At 35.8% G+C, this 12,873-nt stretch overlaps 1 protein-coding gene across 1 annotated transcript in view; it reads left to right on the top strand.

Moving 5' to 3' along the window:
* The window catches only part of LOC148940768 (extracellular matrix organizing protein FRAS1-like), a 194,938-nt gene that overhangs the window by 158,269 nt on the left and 23,796 nt on the right, over window positions 1-12,873 (top strand). Inside the window, exons 10-11 of the mRNA XM_089105070.1 lie at window positions 6,880-7,377; window positions 9,072-10,130. Of these exons, the coding sequence (XP_088961196.1) occupies window positions 6,880-7,377; window positions 9,072-10,130 (1,557 nt within the window). The remainder of the gene's footprint in view (window positions 1-6,879; window positions 7,378-9,071; window positions 10,131-12,873) is intronic.

Raw genomic sequence — 12,873 nt, 5'->3', positions numbered from 1 at the left:
TGGATTTTCAGTTTAATATACCTATAGTGATATTTATTCCTTAAAATAAAAAATGGGTAAAAAAAGGTGAGTAAAAAAAGTTTTTTACTTATTTAAGTAAAAAAGTGAAAACATTTCAAAATATTTTGTTTTCAGTAAAGCGCAAATTATGTTCTGGTATTGAGAAGGCATGGGGGTTCAGCCCTACTAATGTTAATTTTTGCTCGTCTCCAGTTTGACTCGGCTATTTATTCTAATTTCTGTTCATTTTGAGCTTCATTTATTTATTGGTAGCGATTTGTGGTAGTTTTACGCTTGGATGATTAGTTGACTTCATTTCTGCCCATTTTTGGCTTAATTGAGCTCTTTACTTTTCTTTGAAAACTTGTTTCATGGAAAAAGGTTTTTTAGATCAATTTCTGTTCGTTTTTTTTAATGACAAAGTCATATTCATGAAAAAAATAATATTTTATATCTTTTTGGTGTTTTTTTTTCTATAAGAATCCATAGTTTGGAATAATTGTGGGGGTTTGACATGCCCAATATCCCTATAGACATAGTTGCTGAACCGTTCTACAATGCTGAACAAAATAGTTCTCTCAAAATTTTGACTAAATGTGTTTGGGAAATAGATCGGCTTGAGAGACGGGCTGATTGCTCTCCAATCTCTTTTTACTCTTAGAAAGGACGCTAGAACTTTAAATTTTGAATCGAATTAGCTTCTTTAAATGTTTCAATCATATTTCTAGCTATTATAGAGTGGTGCTGCCTATGATATTATATGCCTTTTTGAAAACCTATATTTATGCAGATTTTTCTTTAATTGGAACATCCCGTAAACACTACCTAGAAGTTTCATATTAATACTCTTAGCGCCATTAGTTACAATAGTAACTGTAATTGTAGTACTAAAAGTATACACATACTGCCTTCTGGCTAGTTAAAAATCCCTCACAGCTTACTCTTAAAGATCTAACTTAATAATATAAGTTGTTCTTGAGATATTGCTTTGTCACCTTTTTGAAAGTTTACATGCTCATAGTTTGTTTTGATTTATCTCAACGTCCACCTAAATATCTCTTATTTTTAATTACTGCAGACATTGTTATATTTTCTTTGGATTATTGGCTACAAAATGGCTATCTCACAATTTCGATCGAATGTGTTTGGGAAAAGAGGATATCAGGGAGAGGGGGGGGGCTATTTTCCCTCCATCACGCTTGACTCTTAAAATGGAACTAAAACGAGGCATTTCCAATCAAATGAGCCTCCTCTAAAGTTCACAAGACCACCTCTTCATAAGAAACTTACATCCCCCGGGGCATAACTTAAAACCCTTATCCCCATACTTTGGGGGGTTGTATCAACCCCAAAGACCGTGTTATGAGATCTTTGGACTATTTTTGAACAAATGGCTATCTTAAAATTTCTATCGGATTCATTGGGGGAAAATACGACCTGTGGGGGGGTATAGCTGCCCTTCGATGTATTTGACTCTTAAAAATGGCTCTTCAACTTCCGATCTCCAATCCAATGAGCCCACTCCGAAGTTTGCACGACCACCATTTCCATAAGAACCTTAAATGCCCTCGGGGCATACCTTACAACCCTTGCCCTGAGGACTGGTAGGGGGATCTCATCCTTAAAGACATAATTTCTGGACTTTTAAACTATGTCAAGCAAAATAACTGTCTCGAAATTTTGACTGGAAGTGTTTGGGGAAATGATGGGCGTGGGAGGAGGGGGTGGTTGGCCTCCAATCACTTTTGACTATTAAAGAGCGCACTAGCCCTTTCAATTCCCAACCGACTGAGCCCTTTTCGAAGTTTCTACGACAACAAATGGCCATCTTGAAATCTTAAAAAAAAAATGACCGTCGATTGTCAGTTTAATATAACTATACTTATATTTATTCCTAAAAATAAAAAAAGGGTAAAAAAAGTGAGTAAAAAAAGTTTTTACTTATTTAAGTAGAAAAAGTGAAAACACTTAAACATATTTTGTTTTCAGTAAAGTGCAAATTATGTTCTGGTCTTGAGAAGGCATGGGGGTTATCAGCCCTACTAATGTCAATTTTTGCTCGTCTCCAGTTTGACTTGGCTATTTATTCTAATTTCTGTTCATTGTGAGCTTCGTTTATTTATTGATAGCGATTTGTGGTAGTTTTACACTTGGATGATTAGTTGACTTCATTTCTGCCCATTTTTGGCTTAATGGATCTCTTTACTTTTCTTTGAAAAGCTTGTTTCATGGAAAAAGTTTTTTAGATGATTTTTTTTAATGACAAAGTCATATTCATGAAAAAAATAATATTTTATATCTTTTCGGTTTATTTTTCTATAAGAATCCATAGTTTGGAATAATTGTGGGGGTTTGACATGCCCAATATCCCTAAATAAATAGTTGCTGGACCATTCTACTATGCTGAACAAAACAGTTGTCAAAAAATATTGAATATATATGTTTGGGAAATAAATCGGCTTGAGAGATGGGCTGATTGCTCTCGAATCTCTTTTTACTCTTAGAAAGGACTCTAGAACTTTAGGTTTTGAATCGAATGAGCTTCTTTAAATGTTTCAATGATATTTCTAGCTATTAGAGTGGTGCTCCTATGATATTATATGCCTTTTTGAAAACCTGCATTTATACAGTTTTTTTTTGGTTAATTGGAACATCCCCTAAACACTTCCTAGAAGTTTCATCTTAATGCTCTTAGCGCCATTAGTTACAGTAACTGTAATTGTAGTACTAAAAGTATACACATACTGCCTTCTGGCTAGTTAAAAATCCCTCACAACATACTCTTAAAGATCTAACTTAATAATATAAGTTGTTCTTGAGATATTGCTTTGTCACCTTTTTGAAAGTTTGCATGCTCATAGTTTGTTTTGATTTATCTCAACGTCCACCTAAATATCTCTTATATTTAATTACTGCAGACATTGTTATATTCTCTTTGGACTATTGGCTACAAAATGACTATCTCAAAATTTTGATCGAATGTTTTTAGTTAAAAGAGGATATCAGGGAAAGGGGGGCTATGTTACCTCCACTACGATTGATTCTTGAAATGGAACTAGAGGGGTCCTCTTACAATTAAATGAATCTCTTTTAAAGCTCACAAGACCCCCTCTTCATAAAAACTTACATCCCCCCAGGGCATAACTTAAAACCCTTATCCCCATACTTTTGGTGGGTTGTATCAACCCCAAAGGCCGTGTTATGAAATCTTTGGACTATTTTTGAACAAATGGCTATCTCAAAATCTCTATCGGATGCATTTGGGGAAAATACGACGTGGGGGGGTATAGCTGCCCTTTGATAAATTTAACTCTTAAAAATGGCTCTTCAACTTCCGATTTCCAATCCAATGAGCCCACTCCGAAGTTTGCACGACCACTATTTACATAAAAACCTTAAATGTCCTCGGGGTATACCTTACAACCTTTGCCCTTAGGACTTTGAGGGAGTTCTCATCCTCAAAACCTAATTTCTGGACTTTTAAACTATGTCAAACAAAATAACTATCTCGAATTTTTGACTGGAAGTGTTTGGGGAAATGATGGGGGTAGGGGGATGGTTGCCCTCCAATCACTTTTGACTATTAAAGAATGCACTAGCCCTTTCAATTACCAACCGACTGAGCCCTATTCGAAGTTTCTACGACAACAAATGGCTATCTTAAAATTTCTATCAGATGCGTTTCGGGAAAATACACGTTGTGTGTGTGTGTGTGGGGGGGCTATTTGCTTTCTGATCACTTTGACTCTTAAAAATAGCACTATAACTTCTGATTAACAATTCAATGAGCCCTCTTTGAAGTTTATACGATCAACATTCCTATAAAAAACCTTATATGCCCCCAGGGCGCAACTTACAACCCTTGACTTGAGGGCTATATGGGGGGGGGGGGAGTTATCCTCAAAGACGTAATTTCTGGACCTTTCAAATACACTGAACAAAATGGATATCTCAAAAATTATGATTGAATTTGTTTGGGGAAATGATTTGTGTACGGGGGGGGGCTGGACTGTCACTTTTGGCTGTTAAAAAGGCCAGTAGAACTTCTGATTACCAATCAAATGAGTCCTCTTTGAGGTTTATACGCCCACCCTTCCTATAAAAAACTTTAAATCCCAACAGGGCATAACTTACAACCCTTGCTCTGAGGGTTGTGGGGGGGGGGGTTCATTCTCAAAGTTATAATTTCCAGGCCTTTTAAACTACACTGAACAAAATGGCTATCTTAAAAATTATGATTTAATGCGTTTGGGGAAATGATTGGTGTTGGGGGGGGAGCTGGATGACCTCCAATCACTTTTTGCTGTTAAAAAGGCCAGTAGAACTTCTGATTACCAATCAAAAGAGTCCCCTCTGAGGTTTATATGACCACCCTTTCTATAAAAAACTTTATATCCCCACAGGGCAGAGCTTACAACCCTTGCTCTGAGGGTTGGGGGGGTCATTATCGAAGTCATAATTTCCGGACCTTTAAACTACACTGACAAAATGGCTATATCAAAATTTTGATTGGATGTGTTTGAGGAAGTGATTGACGTGGGGGAGGGGAAACAGGTTGCCCTCCATGAGCTCTTTTGAAGTTCCTGTGACATTTCTTTCTATAAGAAGTGCCCTGGTCTAAAAAAAATATATTGTGCCCACATCGCTCTTTACTTAGGCAGCGCTATCGCACTGCCTATAATATTTTGTCTTGAGATTTCAATTATACAGCACTGGAAGTGCCGATTAGACCAGGTTAGCCTCCCCCTAAAATTCAGCCTTAAACTACACTGAACAAAATGGCTATCTCAAAAATTATGATTTAATTTGTTTGGGGAAATGATTGGTGTAGGGGGGGACTGGATGACCTCCAATCACTTTTGACTGTTAAAAAGACCAGTAGAACTTCTGATCACCAATCAAAGGAGTCCCCTCTGAGGTTTATACGACCACCCTTTCTATAAAAAAAAACTTTATATCCCTACAGGGCATAACTTACAACCCTTGCTCTAAGGGTTGGGGGGGGGGGGTCATTCTTAAAGTCACAATTTTCGGACCTTTAAACTACACTGAACAAAATGGCTATATCAAAGTTTTGATTGGATGTGTTTGAGGAAGCGATTGACGTGGGGGAGGGGAAGCTGGTTCCCCTTCATGAGCTCTTTTGAAGTTCCTATGACATTTTTTTCTATAAGAAGTGCCTTAGTCTAAAAAGAACAATATATTGCGCCCGCATCGCTCTTTACTTAGGCAGTACAATCGCGCTGCCTATGATATTTGGTCTTGAGATTTCAATTATACAGCACTGGAAGTGCCGATTAGACCATGTAAGCCCCCACCTAAAATTCAGCCTCTGGATACCCATGGTTGAAGATGTGGAATTAACCTCACTCCACTTCCTCAGGCAGTTTTCTTACTTCCCATGTAAATGAAATCTTTTCAGAAACTATGGGTAATGATTATGGTCGGCTACCAAGGCCATATCCAGGGGAGATTCAGAGTTTGAACCCCGCGAGATTTTTTTGACTCGTAAGAACGTAGCAAAAATGCATTTAAACAAATTTGTTATGCGTTTTAATTTTTCTGTAGCCCCCCCCCCCCCGAACAGAAATCCTGTATACCCCTAATTGGTTACTACTATTACTCAAAACTTGTCTCAATATTAAGAAGCTCGAAGCCTTTGAACTGGTGAACACTCTTCCTTATTCCACCATACCCATAGCTTCCACTCGGTCCACCTCTGAAAATACTCTAAGATTCTTAGTTATTTTATAAATCTCATCTCATTCTAATCTAGAATATCTTGAATGTGGTAATTCAAAAGATGGTATGTTGCACAATTGCATGTTTTTCGGGAAAGCGAGAAAAAGCGAAAGGAAAATGTTTGGGTTTGATTGTTATCAGCAAAGGGTTGTTTGGTAAAATTTAGATCTGTCTAGCCTTCCAGTTCTGAAAAATTCAATTTTGGTATGAAATCTATCAAAATTCCAATTATTTCTGGCTTTTAAAACACAGGACATAACACATTTTCGTGAAATGTACACTTGTAATTATCTTGAAAACCAAATAAAATACAGGGAAGTGGATGAAATCAATCTATTGAAGGTTTTTCGTTTAATGGGTGAGCCTACAAATATCATTTTGACAAAAGCTGTCACATGTTGCAACTTACCACCAAATGATAGCCCAAACAAATCTATGAATAACTTATTTAAGACCATCAACCATCAGATTCATAAAATAAAAGTTGTTCAAACTGTGTGCAAGGCAAAAGAGAAAGATAAAAGAATTTAAATATATGCAGCTCAGAATTCTCCCTGTAAATAGAAGAGAAGAAAAGAAAGTGAGACAGTCCCTACACTCTGGTTCTGAATTTAATAATTACTGCCAAATAAAAGTTACCTACCGTTTAGTCTCCAAAATGTCTCGAGTTCACATGGTATGTATGTACTCAGGGAAGTAATTTTTGTATCAGGGCCCTCCTCCATGTCTCGAAATGCTGGAATTTTGATTTTTGTGAGTTTTTTTATTGTAATTTTCTATATTTGCCATATTAATCTACTTTTTTTCGAGCTTGTGCCCCTACGCTCAAAGTTAAACTCTGCCTCATGCTTACTATTAGAAATGGCCTATTCATGAATAACAGAAATGTATTCTCAACCGACCAGAAAAAAAAAAATCAACAATCGAAATATGTTGGGAGGAGAGCCTATTATCCATTTCCCTGTGGGCAGCCATGCATTATATATGGTATGTTTACTGCTTGTGCTATGAATTATGGAAAACGATCTGTTTTGAATTTGTTTAACCAAATTCTTCAATAAATGAAGCTCAAATAGAACTCATAAGTGTATTTATTGGTATATTTTAAGTATATCACCAGTTTCGAACTTATTTCAGGTTGACACAGAACTTGTGATAGTAGTTATGGAAGATGAAAAGCAAACAAAAGGGCTTGGAACCAAAACGTTCATTGAGTTCGGGGTACCAGAACTTTTAGTTAGTGAAAATACAAGCTATGCCAAAATCCCTGTGGTAAGGACAGGCGACAAAACAAGTGTTTCTAGCGCCATCTGCCACACGTTACCAAGTTCTGCCAATGAAAAGGATTTTATTCCACGATTGTTTGAAGAGAAATCCCGCATTTTCTTCCTTAAAGGTGTTGGAACTATATATTGTGAAGTCGAAATCATAAATGACAGTTATTTTGAAGAAGAGGAACAATTCGATGTTGTTTTATCAATCCCCGAGCCTGAAGAAAGTGTTATATTGAAGTCAAACAAGGTTCGAGTTGTCATTCACGATCCAGAAGATCTGCCGCGATTAAAATTTGAAAAAGTGACTCATACAGTGATTGAGCCTAGTGTCGAGAATATTCGAAAATCTTATTCAGTTAAGGTAGGTATTGATAAATCCGTCAAATTTTATCCTCGAAACAAGTTTTACATAAGTTTGATGCTGGAAAACGCAGCATACATGCGTTAAGGTTTGAAAAGCGTAGAGAATGTATATCGTTGTCTTTCCTCTTAATTGCATCCGATAGTATTGTTATTCATTAGAGGTGTTTTCATCGCATCTTTTTTATATCCTATGTTGTATTTTGTTAGTGTGTGTGTATTTTTTCCTTTATTTACTCCTCTATCATCATTTTAGGTTTGCAAAGAGGGTATAAATAAATAATTAATTAATAGTACATTAACACACTAGTAATTTTGAATTGAAATATACAACTTAGTGTCATACATCTATTCAGGCAATTATGTAGGAACTTACCTAGGGCGAACGAAATTTTGAGGGATGTGAATAATTTCTCAAAACAGTAAAAATAGGAAAACTTTCTGCAATTATGGGAGAAAAGTGGTAAAATTATTAGGTTTCAGAGGGGTGCCAGGTCACTACTCCTCCTTATTCTTCGCATAATTCAGGCATTAGTCCCTCTAAGGGAATATGGAGATAAAACTTCTATGTTAGAAATGATGAATCTAGTAATATTCTCATTTAAAAAATGTATTTAACCAGAATTAAATACAAACAACTGGTATAATAATAGGGATTTATGTTTTTGTAATACAGTGGAACTCGAACCTCAAATGAATATTTCGATACTATATGCAAGCTCCGTCTTCAGCAAAACGCAAATGAATATAAAAAAAATACATTAAAATGATGCCTATGAAGGCATCACATTCTAGGAATTTTAAACATTCCTAGAAAGTTTAAAAAAAAATCCCTATTGTTCTACCTGTTGTTTTTGTTTATGATGGAAAGGCAGTCTTCGCCTCTATTTATTGAACCAGACTTTATGGGTCTTAGATTGTCAGTAAAGCTTTATGAACTGTTCACTAATAATGTCAAGAGTTTTATCAGTCAGTGAATTTAGTTGGGTTTTAATATAGGAAATATAATAGACAAAATTATTGTTCTAATACGTGAAATATGGGAAATATAATAAACAAAATTATTGTTCTAATACGTGATGAAAACTTCCAAATACATTGTGACTCGCAACAACCCACAAATCAGGCAAAATCTAAATTTTCTTATGGTGCAATCTAAAAGAAGTGACTACTCAAACAGGCGGCACTAAAAAAGCCAAAACGAAACTTTTGCAGCGCATATTTTTTTATCTGTTCCGAAAATTTATTTACATGCCAAACCCTAAGAAGAAACAGATCCGGTCAGGTTTCTTTGTTGTTGTGATTCACATTTTTGTTCAAAGGAGATTCGTTTTTAAGTTGAATTTTGTTTCTTTTTCTCTAAATCTTTTGCAGCACATATTTATGTTCAGACTATCCCAATTTATTTCGTTTTATTGTTACAAAAATGCGTGCGTTTTATAATTGCAAAATTAATGAAAAAAATTTCCCATAGAAAAATCACTCCGTGAACGAATGTTTTGATGCCCGAGGTGTTAAGAACGACCATCAGACAATCTAACCGACAGCAACTCTGAGAGTAATACTAAATATCAGTAATACTACCATGAGAAAAGTCCAACTTTTATTAAGCTAAGTTATCCCCCTGGGAGACAAAATTGAATTTTTCTTCATCCCCTCCACTTTTCACTTGTATCATATAGTTTCTCTTTGCAGCTTATTCGACTTGGTGATACTAGCAAACCGATGGATTGCCATGCTAAATCGAGAGACGGAAGCGCTATAGAAAATCTCGACTATATTCTTAGAACAAAGTCTGTTCATTTCAAATCTGGAGAGGCACTTGCATCTATAGACGTTGAAATCATGCACAACTCAGACAGTTCATGGCAAAGGACATTTAACATTGTTGTTGAATCGATGCATACCTCAGCTGAATCAAGCATCACTATTGTACCACAGAGAAACTCGGCCCTACCTATCCTTCCCGCAGAACCTGTAGTGGTGTCCTTAGTATATTTAGACAACATAACTGAAGGCCTTGGGATAGACCCAAGGCCAGGATATCCGCTTATATGCATCACTGCATGTGATCCAAAGTACCCTAATTATAATGAGACATCTAGTTTGTGTCTCAGGACAAATATTGGATTAACAAGATACACGTGGGAAGTAGCCCCACCTTTTATGGATCCGATTGGGATATCCCCATTTTATGAAGTGATGGACTCCACTTTGTTTACTGACGCCAGAGGACGAATACTAGATCCGATTTATTTTAATAAACTCTTCAAAGTGAGGTGTGTTACGCAACCAATTGTTGATGGTGGTATTTTGGGAGCTCCTATTAAGAGCAAGCCTGTTTCTATATCCGAAGCACCAACTTGTACACGAGCTGGTGAGCCCTATAAAGCAAGTGTAAACATAACTGAAGATAAGATTGTTCATATGAAAGTTGAAATTCCTTTCCAAGACGGATCTATTCCCTTAATATCGACCATGCCGCAATACAGTGTTCAGTACTTGTTGACACAGTCAATTTATAGAACCCAACACATTTGTTCTAATTTACACCCAGGATTTGGCTTTTTAGCAGATATTGAAGTGACTTCAGACTGGAGTGACTCTGTTTTAACTGGAAATACAAGGAGCGAATCAGCTTCAAGACTTTATAAGTACCTGAATTTAAAAAGTTGTTTATGGACATTTGAAGCCAAGTTTACTTTGTCCGACTTGATTGACAAGTGTGGAGGAGTTTTAGGCAGCATTCATAAGGTGAGTTGCACTGAAAAAAATGGTTTAAATTTAAATACTTCGAACAGTTTTTCAGGATCTATTGAGAATAATACTAGAGATAACTCGCATTGAAAAGTTTAGTTTCACTGTTCTGTTTTAGAGTCAATCAAGTCTAGAAAGGTATTTTTCGATATGTAGGCTTTTAAGTTGATGTGACTAAAATGATGTATTTGTTTTTCTTTATAATTTTTTGAATGCCAGCAATGATGGGACTTCAATTTATCCACATACTAAGAGCAAAAACTTGTAATTGACGTATGCGTCATAATTTTAAACTAGTTTACCTTTCTAGTAACATCTGACAATATTAGCCAAAACGAAGTTGGAGGGGTTCCATTCAGTGTTAATTTGAAAGCATCCAATCAGAGGACTACAGTGACGACTGAGATACCTCAGCTATTGAGTTAATTAGAATTTAGTATTCGAATGCAGGGATAAATCTTAAAGGCATCCTATATCTGAATAGCTATTCAAAAAATATTCATTTTCCCCCTGACAAGTCCTATTCACAAAATAGGCTTTGCTGCTGGATTTAAAATAGGAAACATGTTTAGCCCACATTGTTTGACTTGTCTTTTTTTTTCGCTTTATGATTGATTTCTTGTTTCAGAGGAAAAATGTTAAAAGGGAAACTTATTATCTAATGTTATCATATTAGGCTACTATAGATTATCATTTAATTGTTCCCAGTAATAGTTATTATTCTCTGGGAACTATTGAGCTAAGCAAATTGAACTTTTGTCCTGAAAGCAACAGAGCTTACTGAATGAAATTGTTGCAGTATCTTAGCTCATTGCACGTAGATAGCGCTGATTGCTTTCTTGTTTAATACCTCCATTGCGTCTTCAAATCGGAGTAGGTATCATCAGGGAAATCGAGAGGCTGGCTGGAGAAGGTAAAATTATGGGGCCTGTTCCTGAAAGTGGCCTAGAGTGAGATTTACTTCTAAAATAATTAATGTTAAGTTTAATCGTTTTTTTGTTTTATTTGGCATTTTTTTTTTTTAATAAAAAAAAATATTTCAGAAAAAATGATAATTTCTTTTTTCCACTGAATAAAATAGTGAAAGTCAGAGAGATATGCTTTCAAAGCGTATGGGATAATTTATTGTATGTTATATACAACTCCAAGAGAAGACTAGGGAAACATTGCGTGTACTTCTTCATTTTCAGAAAGAACCGTTACCATAGCTTTTCACCCTTACTTGCATCTGCACCTTATTGTCCAAAAAAATAACGGTGGTGGAAGGTTAGAACAATTTTGTCACGGGATCCGTCTTAACTCTAGACAATTGTAAAGATTAGTTGCGTCCAAAGTTAATATTAAGGCTGGTTGAGTCATAATAACATAGAGTTATTTCAATTTAGGTACTGTAAACTGAAACAAGTGATTTAGTATGTCCTGGGATATTCATTCACTTTAGACGCGACCTATATCTAGACCCGTCGAGCAGTGGCGGATCCAGGGGGAGCGAAAGCCCCCCTAACGTCGTTTAAAGTAGTGCAATTTACTTAATTAACGCAAGTTTGCGTTAATTAAACTTGCTCTTAACGCAAGTTTATCGGAGCAACCTATTTTGCCCCCCCCTCCCCTAAAAAAAGTCCTGGATCCGCCCCTGCCGTCGAGATCCAAGAATGGGCCCCAAGACAAAGTAAAACTGAAAATTGAACGTTCAGGTTTTTAGCAGGTTAACACTAATATTGGCACCTTTTATGAAATGATTATCTCCCCGTTTATGATATTAACTTAAAAAAACGATAATGAGTAATAAAATTTGTTCTGGGATTTTTTATTCTTACAGACTCCTTGGGGTCGAAACTTAAAATGAAAATATGCCATTTGATGTCGCAAAAACTTCCCAATTCTTCTGGTAACTAGTCCTGTGAAATTTTTAAGAAAACCCGGTGCCTTCAATGCCATGGTAGTAGTCATTGTGCTCCTTTCCGGATACCTTTAAGTGAGGTGGGAAGGCAGGGGGAATTCTTAAGAAAATTTGCGCCATAAAATGCGTTTTTTAACAATATATATCAATAAGTGGGGTTATATGGGTACTGTACCTGTTCAAACCCTTGGATGCAGTGACCGAGTGAACTTAGATCTTCGCCACTCACGCTTTTGCTATCTAATGCCATCTGTGAAAACGTTCCGAGTGCAAAGCCTTTTGATTTGAAATTGTGGTCCTGGTGTACGTTCAAACATCTTTTTATTTACTAATAAGTTTTGATCAACACTATCTTTCATCGACACTATCTTTTCTGCTCTCTTATCGTCCGTTATTGGTAAATTGTCGGCGTTTGTGGGCAGTTTTTTTTTCAGATTTTTAAATGTTGTCAGTAGATGACTCACTGGGGGCCTCTAATTTGGAGAAATTGAAATTTAGATGGCAATATATACATGGAAGTTGTAAATTTTGTAAATTCATCAGGTTTTTAGGTGCTGGTGAATGTTACGTTATTGCATAGTGACAATTCTGACAATGTAAAACCTTGTAATCAGACGCGCTGAATTTTTTTTTTATTATTTTTTCAGGTATTATTGAATGATTTGTTTGTGCAATTATTTCATTATTGAAAATTAGTTTCATTTATTTACTTTTTTGACTCTTCCAACATTTTTGTATGTATCCTAAGGGCAATGCCAAAAAATAAGATCTGTTTAAAAAAAAAAAAAAAAAAAATAGAAAATTAGATTGCATCTTTTATGGCCTACTTTGAAGATTCTT

The sequence above is a fragment of the Artemia sp. Qi Xiang Cuo genome, chromosome 19, assembly GCF_049724085.1.
Source record: "Artemia sp. Qi Xiang Cuo chromosome 19, ASM4972408v1, whole genome shotgun sequence".
Lineage (NCBI taxonomy): Eukaryota > Metazoa > Arthropoda > Branchiopoda > Anostraca > Artemiidae > Artemia > Artemia sp. Qi Xiang Cuo.
The sequence above is the reverse complement of the archived record's forward strand: the minus strand, read 5'-3'. Positions and strand labels throughout refer to the sequence as shown.